This window comes from Rousettus aegyptiacus, unplaced genomic scaffold (assembly GCF_014176215.1).
Source record: "Rousettus aegyptiacus isolate mRouAeg1 unplaced genomic scaffold, mRouAeg1.p scaffold_m13_p_14, whole genome shotgun sequence".
NCBI lineage: Eukaryota > Metazoa > Chordata > Mammalia > Chiroptera > Pteropodidae > Rousettus > Rousettus aegyptiacus.
Genome location: NW_023416289.1, coordinates 34,735,129 through 34,756,730, shown reverse-complemented (window position 1 = coordinate 34,756,730; position 21,602 = coordinate 34,735,129). Strand labels below are relative to the sequence as shown.

General features: G+C 50.1%; 1 protein-coding gene across 4 annotated transcripts; it reads left to right on the top strand.

Moving 5' to 3' along the window:
• Window positions 1–1,807: 1,807 nt before the first annotated feature.
• ZNF444 (zinc finger protein 444) lies at window positions 1,808–16,128 on the top strand. Of its 4 annotated transcripts, none has more exons than XM_016154212.2 (4): window positions 1,808–1,940; window positions 5,720–6,047; window positions 9,886–9,970; window positions 12,209–16,128. In XM_016154212.2, the coding sequence occupies exons 2-4, from the start codon at window positions 5,751–5,753 to the stop codon at window positions 12,787–12,789; spliced, it is 963 nt and encodes a 320-aa protein (XP_016009698.2). In that variant the 5' UTR covers window positions 1,808–1,940; window positions 5,720–5,750; the 3' UTR covers window positions 12,790–16,128. The 4 variants fall into 4 exon arrangements, with proteins under 4 accessions (XP_016009698.2, XP_016009701.2, XP_016009696.2 ...); XM_016154215.2 differs by lacking the exon at window positions 1,808–1,940 and adding an exon at window positions 1,954–2,131 and having other exon boundaries at window positions 12,212–16,128; XM_016154210.2 differs by lacking the exon at window positions 1,808–1,940 and adding an exon at window positions 1,954–2,131.
• The last annotated feature ends 5,474 nt before the right edge of the window (window positions 16,129–21,602 follow it).

The window sequence follows — 21,602 nt, the reverse complement described above, 5'->3', positions numbered from 1 at the left end:
ACCTCACAAGCCGGGGTCAAGAGTTTGCACTGGAGGGTGTTAAAGCGAAAGAGTGACATGATTCTACTTGAGTTTTAGGACAGGCCCTCTGATTAACAGATACACAAAATGTGGTCCATCCACACGATGGAATGTTATTCAGTCTTAGAGGAATAACATTCTGATACCTGCTACAACATGGATTGACCTCAAGTGAGATAAGCCAGACACAAAAGGACAAACACTGTGTGATTCCATCTACAGGAGGTTCCTAGAGTCATCAAACGCCTCAGCAGAAAGTAGGATGGTGGGTGCCAGGAGTCGGGGAGGGAGGAATGGGGAGTCAGTGTTTAATGGACATTTTCAGTTCGAGATGATGAAAAGAGTTCTGGAGATGATGATAAGGATGATGGTTGAACAACAATGTGAATATAATTAACACCACTGGGCTGCACATTAAAAATGGTTAAAATGGTAGCTTTTATATTATGGACACTTTACCACAATTAAAAAAGAAAAAAGATCCCTTTGGCTGCTGTGTGGAGAAGGGAGTGGGGTGCAGGGGTGGGAGGAGACTGGTGCAGAAGCAAGACACTCCCTAGGAGGCCCGAGCAGTTGTTTAGGTGAATCTCAGAGACTGAGACCAGGTGATAGGTTGGAGAGCAATGGTGGAAACAAACACACCACAGAAACAAACTCATAGATACAGAGAACAAATTGATAGGTGCCAGATAGGGATGTTGGGGGTGGGGTGGGGAGGTGGTGAAAAGGTGAAGTGATGGAGTCCAAACTGCCAGTCATAAAGTCATGGGGATGTAAAGTACAGCACAAGGAATACAGTTAATAATACTGTAATAACCATATGGTGTCAAATGTGCACTATACTTTCTGGGGGGATCACTTCTTAAGGTGTATAAACCTCTGACCACCATGCTGTGCACCTGAAACTAATATAATACTGTATGTCAACTGTAAAAAAAAAGTACAAGCGGAGCCTTTAAGTGGGCAGTTGCCTATGAGTGGGCACAAGATCAGCACGTTCTTGGCTGGAGCACAATAGGCAAGACCAGAGATGAACAGAAAGGTGGCCTCAGCAAGGCAGTTGGCTGTCACCCAGTATGGGGCAAGACGTTCTGTCACAGCCGCCAACCGTCTATGAAAGCCAGGGAAAGTCATTGTGCCTTGGGGCGTACTTGTCATGTGCCACCGCTGTCACAGTTTGCACCAGCCCGACGCTGAGGTGAGGCAGGCATCTGACCTTCACCGTGTGGAGGAGAAACCGCGGGTGGGGACTGGGACAACGTATCTGGGTCCACGCTCTAGAAGCCAAATACACTACCCTTTCTGAGATGGAGAACCTGAGGCCGTGGCCGTGTCCGAGTACGTGCAGGGCGTCTAGCAGCCGGTTCACAGATGGGGCTGAGGTCAAAGGCCGAGCGCCAGGTTCACGTAGACTGAGCCGCCGGAGACGCAGGCGTCTCGACCGCAGCCCGCACTGACCTGGGCCTCGTTAGTTAGTCGGTCTCGATCGGAGCGAGACGACTCGTTGTCAAGGAGACGTCACTGCAGGCGCTGATTGGCGCGGAACTTTGGCCCTGGCTCCTCCTCTGCGCCTGCTCGTTCCCGGGTCTAGGGGCCCCATTTCCCGAACGCCCGGCCTACTCCGGTCTCCAGGACAACACTGCCCTGGCCCCGCCTTCTCTGTGTTGGCCCCGCCTCCGGCTCCCCGGCTTCTCCTCTGCGCATGCTCGAATCTCGCTATGCATTCTGAGAAATGTAGTCCAAAGCCTGGCGCCCTAAAAGAGGCCATGTTTGCAATGGCCAATGAGCCGCTGGCAGCGCTCGATGCGTCTTGGTTTCTGGCACTAGAGGAGCCGTTCGGGGACGAGCACGGGTCTTCAGAGCGAGAGCCAATGGGAAGCTGCCGTTGCCGCGAAGCTTCCTGGGAAATGTAGTTCTCGGTGAGGCCGGCGGGGACGGGGGCGGATGGTTTGTCGGACTGAACGGACGCCTTGGTCTCGGACAGTGTTGAGGTGGGAGGAGGACAGAGGAGTTTGGCGCAAAGCCTGCTGGGGCATGGAGTCCCAGTGAGCTTTGTGCGCAAGTGCAAAAAGGTGAAGGGGGCTCGGGGGGCCTCGCCTGGTAGAGTGAGGTGAGTGAGGGGAAAGGAGGGTGGCGTGGGGGTCGGTTGGACGACTTTCCGTGGGGGCTAGAGGCAGGGAGTTGGGGATGAAAACGGGCTGAGTGAAGAGGAAGGTAGGGAAGGGGAATGGGAGAGCGAACGGGAGAGGGCTGTGATGAGGGAGGGCTGGGAATTAGACGGGGGTGTTTGTCCCCGGTGTGAAGAGCACAGGAGAGTTGGAAACGGGGTGAGTGGGGGAGGGGAGGATTCCAGCAACGGGGTGGGGCTCGGCGAGACTGAGGGCTCCGGGACCGACCTCATTGGAAAGGTTTGGGGGAATGGGTTGTGGGGTTCTTTTCGACAGAGACGAGCGCAGGTGGTTCGTTTGTGCGCCATTTCCACCAGTGCAGTTTCACCTTTATAAGTTGTGGGTTCCTGAGGGTGAGATGACTTGCCTGGTTTTCTTTCTTTCTCGAAGAGCACCCGCCCCTTTAGCTAGATACAAGGGGTTAAGTTCATCCTGCCCGGTTAGCTTGTTGCAAGGGGTTAAGTTCGTTAATGGGGGTCCAGTGCTTGCAGGCTGTTTGCTTTTGTCATCTGAGGCAGTCCCTTCCCCACGTTAACTCTAATCAGCCTTGAATCTCCGCCTTTTAGCGCCTATTCTAATTTATAGCTAACTTTGAAATGCACGTGCTTGTTTTGTTAGAGCGGCACCTCCTGCACCTCACAAAGTAACAGCAATTTAAGTGACCAACTCTGGTTGGGGGGTTGCTTAGCCCAGGTGCTGTTCTCAGCACCTTTGTTTCCCTGTATCTTGAATTCTTGCTGCGACTCTTGGGTTAGAATGATTTTACTGCCCAGGAATGGAGATTTGGTGTGTCAAAGGTGGCGGTGTACCTTGTCCAAGGACAAATAGCTGGTAGGTGGCAGAGCCAGGATTTGCTCCAGAGCCCTTGTGCTGAGTAAATATTTATCCCATGGACCAGTGGCTCTCCACCAGAGGAGACCTTGCCCCCAAGGGACACGTGGCAATATCTGGAGACATTTCTGGTAGTCAGAAGTGGAGAGATATTACTGATATCTGATGGAAAGAGGCCAGGGATGCTGGTCAGTGTTTTCTGTGTCACAGGCTGGCTATCGCAGCACAGATCATCCAGCCCAAATACCGCCAGTGCTGAGGTTAGGAAACCTGGCATAGACAGGTCTTTACAGAGCACTTACTCAGTGCTGGCCCACTTCTAAAACCCTTTGTGGGGAATGAGCCATTATTAGTCCTGTATTAAAAGTGGAGAAATTAAGGTCAGAGGGGGCAAGGCAGATGCCCAGAGTCACACAGCAGATCAGTGGGAAAGCTGAAAGTTGGAACCAGGTAGCCCAGGACCAGAGCCCATCTCTTAATCATTTAATTAATTTGACATGTGTTGTTTTTAAAACTGGCTGCAGGCCAGATTTGGCCCACAGGCAGCTGCTTGCTGACCCCAGTCCCAGGCTAGGGATTCTCAAAAGATTCAGACTCAGGACCCTTTTATAGTCCTAAAAATTATTGAAGGCCCCAAAGCACTTTTGTTTATGGGAGTTAGAGCTTTTGGTGGATATTGTATAAGAAACCAAGATTGAGAAATTTTCTATGTATTAATGTATTTAGAAAAAGCAGTAATCAACTTTTCATGTAACAAATACATTTTAAAAATTAAAAACAACAGTGTTTTCCAAAATGGAGAGTTGGAAATGTGGTGTCTTTTTGAAAATCTCTCCAGTATCCAACTTAAAAGAAGACAGCTAGGTCTTCATGTCTGCTCCTGTGGCTATCAGCCTCTGAAGACCCCACCGGACACTCAGGAGAGAATAAGAAGGAAAGACATGTGTGATGTCTTAGAGTTAGGACAACAGTTCCTACCTCGCAATGTCCGCCAGAAGGGTCTCGGCACCCAGGGAGTCCCCAGACCATTCAAGGACCACACTTCAAGGCCAGGGTTTTTCAGCCATGCACTATTGACCTTTGGGGCTGGATCATGCTCTGTGTGGGGAGGTGGGGGTTGTCCTGTTCCTGTAGGAGTCTCGGCCTCCAACTCCCCAAACATTCAAAAGTGTCTTCGGATGTTTCCAGATTTTCATGTGCCAGTGGGATGTGTGTGTGTGTGTGTGTGTGTGTGTGTGAGAGAGAGAGAGAGAGAGAGAGACAGAGACAGAGACAGAGACACATTACCTTTGGTGAGAACCACTGCACTAGGCTCTGTGTCATCCTCATACCGAAGTCACTGCCACATCTGTGTTCTTTCCTTTGGGAAGGCGGAAGAGGAAGTGGAGGGCTCACGGCTTCTTCCAGGGTAGGGTGGGGTGATTACACAAAAGGAAAGGGGACAGTGGGTATCGGGGAGCTCTCAAGGTCTGCCAGTTTTCCCAGTACCCAGACACGATTGAGGTCTGTTAGTGTCACCATCTGCTCGGACCGCCATAACAAAATGCCACAGATTTAGGGGCAGTTTCAACAACAGACATTTACTTCTCATGGTTCTGGAGGCCAGGAGTCCAAGATCAAGTGCAGGCAGATTTGGAGTCTTGTAAGGACCCTCCTCCTGGCTTACAGGTGGAGCCTTCTTGTTGTGTCCCCACCTGGCAGAGAAATCCTGGGGACATTTCTTCTTATGAGGACACTAATCCTATTAGATTAGGACCCCACCCTTACAATTTTAATCTTTCCACCCCAGTTTTACTGAGATATAATTGGCATATAATATTGTTTTTAGATTATACAACATAACGAGCTGACGTAGATATATAGTAAAATAATCACAATAAGTCAATAATTGACATTGTGTCACATAGTTGAAATTTTTTTCTTTCGATGAGAACTTTTAAGATTTACTCTCTCAGCAACTTTTGGGTATACAACACAATATTATTAACTACCATCACCATGCTGTTCATTACATCCCTGTCACATAACTGGAAGTTTATACCTTTTGACCAACATCCCCCATCATTTAATTATCCCCTAAAAACTCACATCTCCAAATATAGTCAGGGGTTAGAGCTTTCGCATGCTAATTTCGGGGACACAGTTCAGTCTGCAGCAGTTAGTAAGGAAGATACTAGAGGTGGCTTTTGAGCTGCCATCCTAAGATGTCTGTATGGGGGACACAGGGTTTGGAGCGTCATCGGGCAAAACAATCATGAGAATGGTGGTGCTGGCGATAACTTATACTGTCCTAAGCACTTGCTGAATGCCAGGCTCTGTGCCAAGTCTTGTGTGTGTTTTCCTGTTTAACTCTCACAGAGAGGTTGAGGGAGGAGGCTGAGGTCCTGTGGTGCCCAAGTCACTCCTGGGAGGGGCTGAGCCAGGAGGGAGTCAGCCCCTCTTCTTCCAGCACCTGCCATTTGCTGGGTACTGAGTGCAGCCCTTCTCAGGAGCCTTCTGAGGCAACTCTCTCTTGGCCACATGAGGCAGGTGAGCACTTCGTCTCTTGGGAGGAAACCAAGGCACAGAATGGTGACTTTACTTGCTCCAGGTCACACACTCCTAGGTGGGGTCCCTGCTCTCGTGTCATCTCACACGGAAGGCGGTGGATTTTGGAATGACTAGGCTGGCTCTTATATGCGGAACTTTCCTCCCTGCAGGTACTGCTGTCCCCCGGGCTCGCAGGCCCTCATGGAGGCCTCGTCCGCCCTGTCTGTGAAGCAGGAGGGCCAGGCCCTGGACTCACCATGGCACCGCTTCCGCCATTTCCACCTGGGTGATGCGTCGGGCCCCCGTGAGGCACTGGGCCTACTGCGTGCACTGTGCCGAGATTGGCTACGGCCCGAGGTACACACCAAGGAACAGATGCTGGAGCTGCTGGTGCTGGAGCAGTTTCTGAGTGCCTTCCCAGCCGACGTCCAGGCCTGGGTGTGCAGCCGGCGGCCGCAGAGTGGGGAGGAGGCAGTGGCCCTGCTGGAGGAGCTCTGGGTGAGCATGCATGTGTGAGTAGGGGTAGAGGGCAGTTAGCACCACATCCTCCACCACCTTCCCATGGTCACAGTTGGAGACAGGCCTGCCCCTTGCAGCCCGCAGTCCTCAGCTTGTGGGAGCAATACTCCACACAGAAGCAAATAAACAGCAAAGTTCCATGCACCCTGGAAGCCAGGGTGTGTTGGGCGTAGGGATGCTAGAGGGCAAGTGGGAGCATCAGACCATCAGTTAGATGGAACAGCCTCCAAGATACCCTCTCTCCTGACACTCCCTTGGGGGTCCCCAAGAGCACCCTTAGTTTGACAGTTCAATAGAAGGACTCTGAACTCAGGGACAGCTGTTGTGTTCATAGTTATGGTTTATCACAGCGGAAGGATACAGACTCGATCTGCTCAAGGAGGAGGCACAGGGTCAGGGACCAGGGAGTTCCACACACAGAGTTTCCAGTCTTCTCTCAGGGGTTGAGTGAGGGGCACCAAGTATGGCTTGCCAGGGAGCCTTCCTGAACCCAGTGTCCAGGGTTTCCTTGCGGGTCAGCTCCATACGCATGGCTGACTATCACATGGCTGACGTCGGTCTCAGGTCTGGAGGGCAAGCTTATGCAGCATGGCTGAAAGACCCTGGGTAAGTCCCATCATGAGCACAGCCTGTCCGAGTCCACACAGCCCTGAGGGGTTGTTACTGGGCATTGTGGTCCTCTCTTTTTCACAGATGAAGACACAAGGTTCAGATAGGTCTAGCAGCTTGGCCAAGGTCACAAATCTCGTTAGGGGTAGTGAGAGGAATGGAGCCAATGTACTGTGTCCCTAGATCCCTACTTCTAGTCCCTGAGCAGCTATGGCTGCTCTGTTCTGGGCATCTTCCTGTGGGTGGCACTCAGCCTCTGCACGCCTTAGCATCATGTGTCTGTGACCCCAAACCAGAGATTCCCCAGGGCATCCATGGGGTCATGCAGAGGAGTGTAGATTCTCAGGCTCAGATGTGCCCTGGGTCATGAGGAGAGCCTGCTGGTAGTGTGGCTTCCTGGCCTTCACCCCCAGGTGTGCTGACCATGTTGTGCACTTGACCATGCTGTGTCTCAGTGGGGACTTGGGTGAGACTGTGTGCTGCCCAGCCCCCTCTGAACTGACAGTTAGGAGGTAACTTGCTCAGGGTCCTACAAGCAGGTCTGTGGCTGGAGGCATCCAGGGACCTGGCCAGCCTCATGCTGAACCCTGCCCCATGCCTCTGCGTTTGACCCTCTCTCTGAGGGCAAAGATAGGTATCCACTCACTCAGTGTTTAGTACAAGAGGTACCAGGAACTGGGATGTAAAACCAGGCGCTCATGGTGGCAAACAGCCTGACAGTTCCACCAAAAGGTTAAACAGCTATAGCAGGTCCTGGAGTCGCCATTTCATTCAGCATTGATGAGCTGTGAAGGAGTTTAACTACCACATATGTCAAGCAGCCTCCGGTGAAATGGGCTTCATCACGTCATTTCGCTTGAAGTTGCAGAAGCTACCGACAATGTTCAGTGAGGACTTACCCACCCTGTTAGCCAGTAGTCCACTCCTGGGTGGCCACCCAGCAGAAAATAGCATTCGTTTGTCTTATGCTTATACCCAGGAAGGTGTAAATGACGGCAGTGTTACTCGTAATAGTCAAATCGTGGAAACACCCACACGTGCACCAGTTAGGGAGCAGATAACCCAAATGTGGAATGCTTACACATGGGCTATTACTCAGCCATGAAAAGGAATGACATGCAGACACATGCTACAATGTGGATGACCACTGAAAACAATATGTGAAAGGAACCAGTCAAAAAGACCACATACATACTGCATGATCCCATTTAGACGAAACATCCAGAATCCGCAGAGACAGGAAATAGATTCGTGGTTCTCATTGGCCAGGGGGAGAGGAGGAGGAGTGACTGCTGATGGGTTCAAGATTTATTTGGTGGGTGATGAAAATATTCTAAAACTGATGGTGGTGATGCTTGCACAACTCTGAATATACTAAAAACCACTGAATTGCACTTTAAGTGGGTGAATTTTGTGGTTTATGCCTCATATTGCAATAAAGCCATTTAAAAAAAGATTAGCACCAGGGATACCACAAAAGCAAGGGAGGACGGCCCCTTTCCCCCTGGAGCCTGCCATCTGTAAAATGTGGTGCACTGGTCCAGGCGGCTCCATTGGCAGTCTTGACATTTCAGGGAGAAATGACACCAACTCCATATAGACTTTTCTCCAAATGGGAGATGAAGGACCATTTCTGGCTCCCTCTGGGTTCAGCATTACCCTGAGAACAAAACTAAAGACCTAACAAGGAAAGAAAACTGTAGGCCAGTATCCTAATCTCAAAATAATTACATTGAAAGAAACTGGACTGAAAAAAAAAAAAAAAACCTGTTTACTGTGTGGTTCTAGTTGTGTAAAGTTCTAGAAAATGGAAACCTCTGGAGTGACAAAGCACATTGGTGGTCGCATGTTGGAAGGGAGTGGGGGAGGTCTTGTGTGCACAGGATTTTTCTGGGCAGTAGGTGTATTTACCATCTTGATGGTAGCGGTGTTTTGAGCATGTACGTCTCGAAATTCACTGGATGAATTTAAGTGCGTGTGTTCATTTGCACATCTGTGCGCCTCTATGAAGATGTTAAAAACTGCAGTGTGACAGGCATCAGGTAGGGGATGTTCCTGTATCACACAGGATTATAAACATGTGTGTGTGGCAGAGACGAGCTCAGCAACCTCCCGGATGGATGGTAAAGGATATGGGATAGGTTGGTCCAGGCACATAAGCTGGATATACCAAATATTACTATATTCGGATCTAGTACTTAGGATTCTAGGCAGGGACCAGCCAGAGGTGGGGCCAGACAGGATGGCAGGGCCCAGGGCCTGTGGCCCTCGTGGGCCACTCACTGCAAAAGCAAGTAAAAGAACAGCACCTGCGGCCCCTCACAGCCTGGGGTGAACAAATGGTCAGGAATCGACTTATAGTCCCCCTGGGATGGAAAGGTGGCCCCAGATTATCCTGCCACTGCCCAGACAGTGGGCATTTGCTGATACGTCCTAAACCACGTGCTTTTACAAAATGCTCTGCAGCTTCTTGTTGGACCCTCTTACCAGCTAATAGAATTTTAGGCATCATGAATTTTCACCCTAACAATTGCTTTAGTGTGAAAGCATTTGAAACAAGTAAAATGTGTAGCAGGGGGCTGGATGTAGTAACTCATGAGTCAGCCGTCCTCCGTCAGCACCAGAATTCCGGTTTTGTCCTTGGGACTGAGGGCTTGAGGAGCAGCGACAAGAGTAGACGAGAACTGAGCATAGTCACTTGAACCTTTTCTTTAACCTTTCTGGTTGTTGCTGTCTCACTCAGGACTCTCTGCCATTTGAGCTGGGGAAAGCCACATCCTAAGCTTGCTTCGTTTCTCCCGTTAAAAGTACCTTGTTTGTTTTTCTGCATTTCGTCGAGGAGTTTGCAAAGGCAGTTAGAAGCTAAAGCAAGATTGAAAGCGGGTGTATCAGTTATCTGCTTTTGAGTAATAGATCACCCCAGAACTTAATGGTTTAAAAAATCTACATTTATCATGTCACATGGGTTCTATGGGTTAGGAGTTTGCTATGGGTTAGGGTCTCTGAGGAAGCTGCTTCTGTCATCTGGAAGTTGGCCCAGGGCTGGTGGTCCTGAGGTGGCTCCCTTGTGAGCCTCATCATGGGGTGGCTGAGCATCCCAGAGCAGGTGGTGGGACTTGGTGACCAGTTAAAGGTAGAGGAGGGAGGGAGAAGAATTGAGGCCATCACTCAGGTTTCTCAGTTGTGGATGTGGTGTCTCTTGTTTCAGGGACCAGCAATGAGGGCCCCTCGAGACACAACAGAAGGCTCTGGCGTCGGCCTTGGAAAAGAAGATGGAGGGATGGTTCCATTAGGTGAGAAGCTGACTGCTTTCCCACACTGCTGGCTCTCCCAGTGCCAAGGGCCCCTTGTCTCCCAGCCCAAGAAAGACCCGCTCCTTTCTCTTTTGTTCATGAAGTGTCCCTGGTGTCCCTGGCGTGTGCCAGACCCCATGCTGGAACTGAATCAGAGCCCCCCCACCCTGGAGGGCACAGCAGATGGGGGTCACGCCAATCTGCACAGCAGCACAGGGGACTCACGTGCCAGACATGGCTCTGCCCTTGGAGTTGGGCAGTTAACCGAACTCTGTAGATGCAGGAGTCGCCCAGGGAAGTAAAATAACTCACCTGAGATCAGGTGCTGGCAAAGCCAGGACTGTACCAGGCAGTCTTTGTCCACACTCTCAGCTGGACAAAACGCCAGAATCCTGGGTCCTTGGTTCCAATTCAGTCATGCTTTCCTGGTCCAGATGCTGTGGCAATGGGTGCAGCACCCTGCTCCAATCGATGGCTTGGGACACATACCTGCCCTAAAGCTGGGGCTGGAGCAGCTGTATCTGGACCACACACATTATGGCGAGGAAGGGAGGTCAGGGTAAACCTCATCAGCAGTGAACAGACTGGAAGACTGACCTCTAGGATGCCCACCAGGGTTAGATTGGTGATTCTGCAGTTGATGTGGACTCAGTGCTCATGTCCATGTACATGGTTCCTGGTGGGATCTTGTGCCAGCCAGGGCCATGGTGTGCACAGCAGAGAAGCTTGAGGGTCATCACAAGGTGACACATGGAGGCAGCAGGATGGAGGCTACAGGGAGGGAAGGGACCCAGAGAAAATGGAGGTGATAGGGACCTAGGGACGATGGAGGACTCAGGGAGGACAGGTACCCAGGGAGGATGAGGGATGCAGGGAAGACAAGGACCTGGGAAGGATGGGGAATGTTGGGAGGACACGGGTCTGGGGAGAATGGGAGATGCGAAGAGGACAGGGGATGTTGGGAGGATAGTTGGGACCTTGGGAGGATGGGGGACATGGGCAGCATGGGGACCTGGAGAGTATGGGAGATGAGGGACGTGGGCAAGATGGACCTAGGGAGGATGGGGGACATAGGGAGGACAGCAGACATGAGCAGCACAGGGATCTGGAGAGAACAGGAGATAAGGGACAGGGGCAAGACAGGGATCTGGGGAGGATTGGGGATGCGGGTAGGGTAGGGTAGGGTAGGGTAGGGGCCTGGAGTAATGCTTGGGAACGCGTGGTTTTACTGGAAGCAGGTCCCATTCCAGTGAACACCACCGGAAGAGCAAAGGTGGAAGGACCTGTAAAGGTGCAGGAACACCTTTGTGCCTTGGAGAAGCGGGGCGAGTATCAAGGTACTTTCTGCAGAAGGGCAGGGCAGGGGAGCCAGCCAGACTGCACAGGTCACTGGACAAGGCCTCTGAGCTCAGTGCCTTCTCTGTGTTGGGGTAACAGGCCTGCCCTCACTGGATTTGTGAGGTGGAATTGAGGCGTTCCACATGGACAGCCCAGCCTATGCCGAATACACAGGGAGAGAGCGGACGTTAACGAACTGTTTTTGTCATGCCTGTCCCAGTGTAAAATGAAGCACGTTGCGTATCTCCCTGCAGTTCTACAGGGCAGTTAGAAAACAGGGAGAAAGGAAATATGTGGTTCATCCATCCATGTTACTTACCACCCACTGTTTGTTACTTGGGTACCTACTCACACATACCTACCTGCTCCCTTGCACCTTGTGCAGTCCACCCACCCACCATTCATCCATCAGTCTACCTTCCTACACATCCCTTCACCTGTCTCCTCACTACCCCCTCTCCACCAACCAGCCAGCCATCCACCAACCCATCCGTCCATTTACTCATTTACCCACCCAGCCATCCATCATGCACCATCCATCCATCCCCTCGCACACTACGACTTCTCTACTATTTCCTCTTCAACCCGTCAGTCCACCTTTCCACCCCCTCTTCACCTGTGTACTACAGCACTTTCCCCATCCCTTCACCTATCCCCCTCACACCCACCCACCCATCCATACATGTTTGGTGGGCACTTACTCTGCACCAGGCACTGTGCTGCGGACCACAGGAGTGAAGCAGAAGCTCCCCTCAATGTCTCCGGTTGTTCAATTCTCCCAGCCAGCCCTAGGGCCGCCCCTCCTGCCCTAGACGCCAGTGTCATCCCTGGCCCACCCCTGCCAGGTTATACTCACCCCCATTGGTGCAGAGCGGCTGCCCTAACTGCGCCTTTGCCCAGCAGGAGACGCAGCTCTGGGGGCTGAGGAGCTAGCAACAGGGGACGCCCAGGCCGCCCGTCCCTACAAGCAGGAACCGGGCAGCCCCCCACCGGCGCCACCCACGCCCGTCCTGCCTGCCTTTCTGGCTGCCTCAGGCGCCACGTCCTGCCCCGAGTGCGGCATGGTTGCCCTGAAGCCAGCGCACCTGCTGCGCCACCGACAGAGTCACTCAGCCGAGAAGCCACATGCCTGCCCCGAGTGTGGAAAGGCCTTCCGACGCAAGGAGCACCTGCGGCGCCACCGCGGCACACACCCCGGCAGCCCCGGACCGGCCTTGCGCCCGCTGCCTGCTCGTGAGAAGCCACACGCCTGCTGCGAGTGCGGCAAGACCTTCTACTGGCGCGAGCACCTGGTGCGCCACCGCAAGACGCACTCGGGCGCGCGGCCCTTTGCCTGTTGGGAGTGCGGCAAGGGCTTCGGGCGCCGCGAGCATGTGCTGCGCCACCAGCGCATCCACGGTCGGGCGGTGGGTGGTGCGGGCAGGCCGGGTGCGCCGGGCCCTGAGGGCGGGGGACCCTTCCCGCCCTGGCCTCTGGGATAGCCGCCCAGCCACCCTTGGTTCCCGCTGTGCTGCCGGGTCTCTCCAGCACCCGCTCTTCTCGCCTTCCCTCTCCACCCTGCCCCCCGCCCTCGCCCCCACCGTGTTTACACTGTCCGTTGTCCTAACGTTCTCTGTTCTCAGCTCTGCCCCAGACCTCACTTTCCTGTTAAGCTCTCACTTCCGTTCTTCCTTACTGATCCCTGAGCCTCTCCCATCTCGTGGAAGGTACCTCCTCGTACCCTCCTGCTTCCTTCCCTCACAATCCACTCCCTTACCCTGGAGAGAGGAGCAAGGCGGTCAGGAGCAGCAGGCCGGCCTTTTGATAGGAGGCTGAAGGTAGGGGCTGGGCCTTGCTCCTAAGAGACCTCCTCAGGACAGAGTGGGGCACAGGAGAGGAGGCTGGCAGTGGATTTTTTGGTCCCGCTGCCCTCTGTGATGCAGGAAAGCATGAGATGGACAGAAATAACCCTCTCTGGGAAGCCTGTGGGAGCTGACAATTCAGCATCTGCAGAGTAATAAAGTCACTGATGAGGTGTGCAGACCAGAGCCCTGGGTTCTGTCCTACAAGTTACCCTCCTGGAGCTGAGTGTCTGGGCGGGGTTCTCTGGGACCCACACAGTGGGAATCTGGGCTTAGCCCTAGAGCACCAGTTCCTGTTGTTGCTAAGTATTAGTTGGGATAGATCACTCCATTTCATAGGGGGCCCCCAAATATCACTGAGTAGGTCTTTTGGGTGGCCCATTTTACCAAGAGAAATCCACTCTCCTGCTAGATGTGGGGTACCTGCCTGATGGCTATCAGTCTAGGACCCTTGGACAGTTGGGCGAAGGGGCTAGGGATTGCTCACTGTTGAGTGCAGACCTTTTCAGGGTGCTATTTCACTTGTCCTCAGTCCAGTACAGTGTCCTGGGGTCTGAGCCCTCTTTCTTTCTCTCCATGGAAATGCAGGCCATGGGCCATACCCTAGCTGCAAGGGAGTCTGGGAAAGCAGCTATCTGGACTGTCCAGCATCTGCAGCCAGAGGCTGGCGCCACTTTCTGTGACCCATAAAGTGAGAAAGTGCCCAAGCTGCTAAGGGAAGTTTGAGAGCCAAGCACTCTCAAGAAGTGGGCCAGCCCCTGGCCTGAGTGCCACCTTATGAGACAATAAATAAGGCACCTACAGGACCGGGCCCATTGTTAGAAATGAAGTGAAAGAGCGAATACAAAACGTTTGGCACTGTTGGGCTCAGTGTAAGCATCCTCTAGTGCCTGTCCTTGCAGGATTCACACTGGAAGGTCTGTGTCACTGCCCAATGTCTGGCAGAGAAAACCAGCTTTCAGGATCTCAAGAAGGGTCTAGGAGGGACATGAGGTGGAAGTGGTGGGGGCGGGGGGTCTGAGGACAGGGCTCTAATAACACAAAGTGGTTCCTACTATGAACCAGATCTCTCAAGTGCCCAACCCCACCAACTCAATCACTACAGCAAAAGAGGCAAGCAATGTTGTCATTCCCGTTATACAGCTCAGGAAACAGGCACCAAAAGAGTAAGTGGTCGGGCTTCGGTCACAGCTGTGTTACGGTTTTGGGGTCTGGGCTTCACCTATCCTCTTTCCTCTTCAGTGACAAGGAGCTGGGTTGGTGCCCATGGGAGCCCTTGTAGGAACCCGCAGTGGCTGAAGACTCCAGGTTGGGCCACAGTGATGGTTCCTTCCTGCTCCACCTCCTTGGGGTCCTGGCACAGTGACTCTGTCAAGACCCAGCAGAGGTCAGCTGAGTTTTCCTCAGTTCCCCTCTGGCTACTGTGCCTACTTCCCCTTATCTATCTCTTTGTCCCAGTCACAGGAGGTTGACACACCAGGTCCCAAACCCACTCTACTTGGTGTGTGAGGAGGTGAATGACACAAGGAGCCTCATCATGTGGCTGGCTGCTCATCAGTCCCCAGACTTCATTCTGATCCCATTCCAAAATATATTCATAAGCCATCCCTTCTCTCGATCTTTCTTCATTCCCTCCTCTGGGTCAAGTGAGCATGTTCATTCCTTCCTCTCATGCTTAAAACTTGTTTCATAGCTCAATTGCTCTCATGAACGATGACATTGGGCTATGAAGAAGAGGCAAGAACAGAGATGAGGGTGAGTTGTCACTAAGTAAGTCAGCCATGTCTAGCAGGCTTGCCTGGACTTCTACACGTTGCAGGGGCAGGGTTCCAAGGTGATACGATAGCAGAGGTGTGCAGGACCTCTGAGGCCAGCACGACTCACTGCCACCTTATTTCATCAGTGAGCTCCAGCCCAACTTAGATTTGATAGTGAGGAAAAAGATGCTGGCCCTTGATGAGGGACTTGCAAAGAGCTTGGACTGGGAGAGGTAGAGACTTAGGGTGGTCAGTGCACACTCTTTTCTGAAAACTTCCTTTATGCAACAATTGGGTGAGCACCTGTGCTGACTGGGTGTCAGGTGGCCCGTGGAAATAGCAGTGAGCTAAAATAAAGTCTCTGTCCAGCTGACTTATTAATAGTCCAGGAAAGGAGGAAGACAGGAAAAAAAAAAAACCCACCAGATTCCCAAATAAGAGGTCGCAAGAGCGATAGATTATTTAAATGAGGGAGAGTGATGGGATGAGGAAGGCATTTTGGGGGTAAACAGTGGTGGGTAATCAGGGAAAGTCTCTGAGGAGGGACTTGAGAAGAGGCCTGGGTGATGCCAGTCCAGCCATGCAAAGATCTGGGGATGGCTATACAGGAAGAGGGGCCAGCTGGGACCAAGGCCACAGGGAGGAGCAGGCCAGCATGACTGGACCAAGGGGAGTGGAAGGAGGTGATTCGTGAATGTTTGAGGGCTCAAGTGAGCTTGAGGTTTTTTTTTTTTTTTTTCTAGAATGCTGGGAAGGCATAGGAAGGTTTGGGACTGGAGTTACATCATCTTATTTATATTTTAAAAGCAATATTTTGGCTAGTGGAAGAAGGGATAGGGCAAAATCAGGAGACAGGCATTGCTAAGAGTTGGTAAAATGCAGGTAAGCGTGAATCAGTTAAGGGAAAAGAACTGTGGACAAGGCCCAAAGTGTCCTGCTCCTCTTCCTTGGAGCCAATAATGGCCCCCATTCTCTAGTCATGCAGATAAGGAGTTGGCTATTACTGGGAGATGTGATTACATGATCATTAAGCAAACAGGCTCCAGAGTCCAAATGCCTGGTTCTGAATCTGGTTATTTACTAGCTGTGTAAACTTGGGAAAGTTACTTGATGTCTTGGAGCCTCTGTATTTGTCATTGGTTTGATGAGCATGATCCCTATGTCATACATATGTCCTGAGAATGTCACTGGGAACAAAGTAAATGCTGACTATTGATAAGATTACCATTGGTGAAGACCCTTTTCTACAGTGGGTCCTTTCCCCGCCTGCTTTATATGGAGGGTCCTTAATCTTTAAGTGTCCTCACAGGAGCTCTGTGAGGATATTATTATTAGTTCTAAAGTAATTTTAAGTTATTCCTACTTATTTTTTTAAGTTGTTATTCTCACTTTAAAGATGAAGAAGTTGGCACTCAGATATCTGCTTCGGAAGTGGGAGAACTGGAATTCAAACCCAGGCACATCTGGTTCCTTTCCATGTCCCTTTCTTCTTCCAAGAAACAGAGTAGCAGGGAGTAAGACAGATGGGACTTAAGACAGAGGCAGAAAGAGACACAGCAGGCCAAGGACTAAGTGATGTTAAGACACTAAGACACTAGCAAGTGCTGACTCCCAGGGCAGGAAGCCAGCCAAAAGCCACTGCATGTGCTCCCTTCTCATGAAACTAAAAAAAAAACCCTTCACATTCATCTTCTAATTTCAGGCATTAGAGCTTTTCGAGGGCAGGGATTCAAAGTAAAATATATTAGGGCCTTGGGTAACAAGATGGACTGGTGAGGTCTGTGGTGAGCTGGGAGAATGAATTTTGTTAAGTTACTGCTCAGCCCCAGCTAGTGGGTGCTGCTGTTTGGGGACTTGGGTCTGGTGTTTACAGATCCCCTGACATATTGTAAGAACCCAGGAATCCAGATCTTTATGTGAAATGTTTGAAGTCTACATGAGAGTGACTCATTTGCAGTCGAGCAGATCATAGGCAGGAAAGGGAGAGGGCTCTTCACCCTAACCCAGAACCCCAACCCCAGACAACAGCGCATCTCTGTCTTCTAGAGGACTAATTGTAACCCCTTCATTTTGGTCTAAATTAAGGAAGAACTGGTTGAGGGTGATGATTGAATATTCAGCACAATGGACAGAGCTAGTTGTGCAAGCCAAGAGGACTTCGCACTTCTCCACATTCAGAAAATCCATTTCACCTCCCTTCTCAGGTGGCAAAGAGAAATAAAGCTCTCATGCAAATTATTTGTAAACTGTACAAGCCTCCCACCCCATCCCCCTTTGTTTTGTTGCTTATATGTGAGGGGAATTCTTTGCTAAGGCTGAAAAGACAATGAGTCTGCATTTTTAAAATCCTAGGAGATTTTTGTGAATGTCACATTACCGGACCACATAGAAAGTGGGCATGGATTTTTAGAAGCTGCTTAGCTCCAAAGAGGTAATATTCAAAGAATGCATATGCCTTTTTCAGAAGGAACTGCCTTTTCCACCATCACAGTTGGTAATTCCTCCAATTTCCAGCTGACCTTAAACCATCATGGAAACCAGAAAGACACAGCCTACCATGGTAATGTCAAGGTCTTGCCCCATCGATGATGCTGATGTCACAGTCACATGGTGACACAAGTGGATGATGTGGCGAGGGGAGTACTGGTTCCCGGGCTAGAGTCACCAACAATGAGAGGGTGTCCTGGAGTTTGGCAATTGACAACAACAATGATGGGGATAATAGCATGCCTTAGCCTTCAAAGGCAAGTGGACATCCAGTTGTGAAAAATTAAAAAAGTACATAAGCCATGGCAACCTCTTTTGATGTTGAATTGGATTTGAGTCTAATGAATTAACCAGAAATTTGTAGGAACATCCGTGTGTTGAAATGGTTATTGCCTGATTCCTATGATTGGAGGTGGGGCCTAAAATGCAGTCTAATGTGGTGGTTAGCAGTCTCAGCCAAGGAGTAGCAGAACTGGGCTTGAATCTTACCTCTGACCCCTCGCATGTGTCAGCCTGGGCATGTTGTTTCAACTCTTAGAGCTGAGATTTCCTCTCTGTAAAATGAGATCATTATAGTACCCAAGTTACAGGGCTATTTCAGATTGAATGAGATAATCCGTATAAAGATATTAGCACAGTCCCTGGCATAGAGGAAAGGTCCAGTACAGGAGCTGTCATTTTAATCATCCACTTAGCATCACCCTAGAAATGTTTATTGCATTCCCTTAACTCTGAGGAGCAGCGGAAGTCTAATTGCATATGCAGGTATTCTCTCTGACCCTCTGTATCATCTCTCTTTGTCTGTTTTTTCCTTCCTTTCCTTCCTTCCTTCCTTCCTTCCTTCCTTCCTTCCTTCCTTCCTTCCTTCCTTCCTTCCATCCATCTATCCGTGTCAACTAGCCTCTGGTAAATGGGTTTCATTATATATCATTTCACTTAAAATCACAGAACCTATTGACAATGTCAAATGTGGTCTTACTCTAATGTCTCCTTAGGTATCTACTGCTGAATAACATACTACCCCCACAATTAAGTGGCCTAAAACAGCAACTCTTGTATTATATACCATGATTTTGTAGGTCAGCAATCCCGGCAGGGCTTGGCTGCATGACTCTCTGATTTCATGTGGCTTTGACAGAGGCTGCTGGTGGTATTCAGCCGGTGGGTGGTGGACAGATCTGGAGGTTTTAAGGTGGTTTCCATTGCATGTCTGGTGCCTTAATGGCTCTAGCCAGAAGTCTGGCTTCTGCTGGAACAGTTGACTCGAGTTTCTATACATGACTTCTCCAACATGACGGCTTCAGGGTAGTTGAATTCTTTAGTTCATTAAGAACAAGTTGCTGTAACAAAGAGTCCCCAAAATACAGTAGTGCCACCAATATAATTCTACTGTCACCTACCAGTTCAACGAGAGGCAAATAGGAGCTGGTAGGCTGGCTGTGATATCTTCAGCTATACAATTTCCATGTCTGAGTTCATAAGAAAGCATCACCTGCCACCATTGAGAAAGGAGGATGGAAGGCATATACCCATTATTTTAAAGAAAGGCCTTTGAAAGGCCACACCTCATGTAACTCACACACTTCTATGCATGGCTGTTCTTAGTCAGGAGGGAGGCTGAGAAATGTCATCTTTTGCAGTGGGTAACTGCCCAGTTAAAGACATACAATAATGGAAGAATTGGAACTAGATATTCTGCCACATCCTCTGATTTTCCATTGGCCTTTGAATTTACATTTTTTCTTAGCAACCTCATGGCAAGATGGCTAATCCAGGATTCTGACATGTCTGCATCCCTGCCTGATATCTAATATATCAGATACCTCATTCTTAGTGACTTTTAACAGCAGAACAGGAACAGAGAGGCCAGGCTTCAGGGAGAAACAAGACACAGCCCTGCCTTCAAAGATCTCACAGAGGGAGAAACCAGATTAATGAGTGGACAGATACCATGTAGGGGAAGGTTTTGGGAAGAAGGACAAAGGGACAAGGAGCATCTACAAACTTTGAGGTCAGGCTGAGAAACTAGTCCTCAGGGGGACTAACACATGTGGATTCTGATTTGCAGGGTGTTTAGGTGCCTCCATGAGGCCCAGGGGTAGGCACAGCGGGATAATCAGCAGGGTGCGCCCCAAGGGGAGAGCAATGACTATGGAGAGGAAACAAACACAATGAAGATCTCTGATTTCAGTCTTGGGAGCACTAAATTTCTTAAGAAGGTGTCACACTGAGGGATGACTGCCGGAGCCAGCCGGCTAAAGTTGAACAGCACCTGAGAGGGGTAGTGAGGATTAAGAAAAAAACAGAAGAGATAGAGTCAGGAGGGCCCTCAGTCAATACCGAGCAGCCCGGAGTTTCTTTAGCACAGCATATTTATACCCTGCAGAGTGCATAAGAAGCAAAGACCTCTAAATATACAAACAATCACTGAAACCTTGTAGCTATCTTAACATGCTCTTTCCCATGGTCAAAGAACCTTTAGTTTCTCTCCCCCAAGCCAGGTGCACCTCCTCCCGAGTCAGCAGACTGCACGGCTTGCCAACTCTGCAAAACTCCCAGCTTTACTGGCAGTTTCATACTGCCTTGAAATGGCTCCCAACAGATGACCAGGCTGTGGGCTGTAAGGTAGGGGGTACAAACTGTAGACCAAGGGCCAGGTCCAGCCTAGCTGCTTGTGGATGCACAGCCTTGGAGTTAAGAACAGTTTTGCCCTTTTAAATGACTAATAAAGAACAAAGAAGAATGTGGGCAGACTGCAAAGCCCGAAGTGTTTATTATCTCAACTTTTACAGGTAATGTTGGCCGATCCTTGATGCAATAACCCTAACATAATAGAAGAGTTTTCTCCTTCACCTAGAAGTCCAGGAAGGGAGTCTCAAGTCAGCCAGGGGCTCTCTATGTAATGATTGCTTCTACCTAGTGGTCACCTTATGGTCTTACCTTTGGTTGGCTCTAAGTGGGAGAGGAAAGAGGATATGGGGTCAGGAGCACCTCTGCTTTGTGAAAGCCTTGGCCCTGAAACGGCCTGCATCACTTTTGCTCATCATCATCTGGCCACACTTGGCTGAGATGAACAAGGGGAGATGGGAGTGGGGGTGGTGGTGGCGGTCTTCAAAAGGAGAGAAGACCTTTGTTCCAGAGCAATTTGCCCTCGCACTTCCTGATGACTCATGACAAGACCTGAGGAGTAGACTCAACAGCTGGGAGAGAGATGCCTCCTGTGCATAGAGGAGTCAGGTGCGGGACACCCATGAGGAAGGGGGAGGAGGTCGTGTATCGGCCATGGTCCTTCTTTCATCAAATTCTCCAAACTAGTCTCTTAAAAATGCTTAAATTTTTAAAATTGTGGTAAAACACATGTAATATGAAATTTACCATCTTAAGCATTTTTAAGCACACAGTTCAGAGGTATTAAGCACATTCATATTGTTCTACAACCATCCCTGTCATCCATTTCCAGAACTCTGCATCTTGCAAAACTGAAATCTGTCCCATTGAACAACTCCCCACCCCCAGCCCCTGGGCACCCGTCATTGTACTTTCTGCCTCGAATCACAGTATTGTAGTGTATGACAGGATTTTCTTCCTTTTAAAGGCTAAATAATGTTCCGTATCACCTGAGACATGGAACATTTTTACAAGCTGTGAAAAAATCCTTGCCTAAGCTCCACTTTATACCAGGGAGGTTGGAGTCTCTGAGGGTGAGGCAAGGCATGGGTGGTTTTTTGTTTGTTCTCTGCTTCCTGGTGATTCTATTATCATTGATGATCTGAGGTTTAGGGAGTGGTCTTTTCAATGTCGGTCTCCATGGGGGGCTAAATTTGAGGCTGTGATCAGAGGTCTTAGGGAGTGTTAACTGGATTAATTTCTTCTTGAGGACATTCTAACTAGAACAGAGTAATCAATCTCAGGTTTAATAGACTCTGCCAGGTTCATCAGGTACAGACAATTCCCCATCCCGGGATTTCTCAGCCTTGGCACTATTATCATTTCAGATGAGATCATTCTTTGCTGTGAGGGGCTGTCCTGTGCATTGTAGAATGTTGAGCAGCATCCCTGGCATTCTCTCCCCATTTGTGACAAAGAAAAATGTCTCTAGACATTGAGAATGTCCACTTGATATTCCACAAATATCCACTCAGTCCACAAAATTACCCTGGACTGAAAATTCCCATCCTAAAGGATATGAATGTGCTGGCTTAAAAATTA

What these genes read in the sequence shown, in the direction of transcription:
- ZNF444 (XM_016154212.2), top strand. Translation starts at nt 5,751, where the DNA reads ATGGAGGCCTCGTCCGCCCTGTCTGTGAAGCAGGAGGGCCAGGCCCTG. An exon ending in CCCTGCTGGAGGAGCTCTGG is followed by an intron (nt 6,048 to 9,885) that starts GTGAGCATGCAT and finishes CTCTTGTTTCAG; the next exon opens with GGACCAGCAATGAGGGCCCC. An exon ending in TGGAGGGATGGTTCCATTAG is followed by an intron (nt 9,971 to 12,208) that starts GTGAGAAGCTGA and finishes GCCTTTGCCCAG; the next exon opens with CAGGAGACGCAGCTCTGGGG.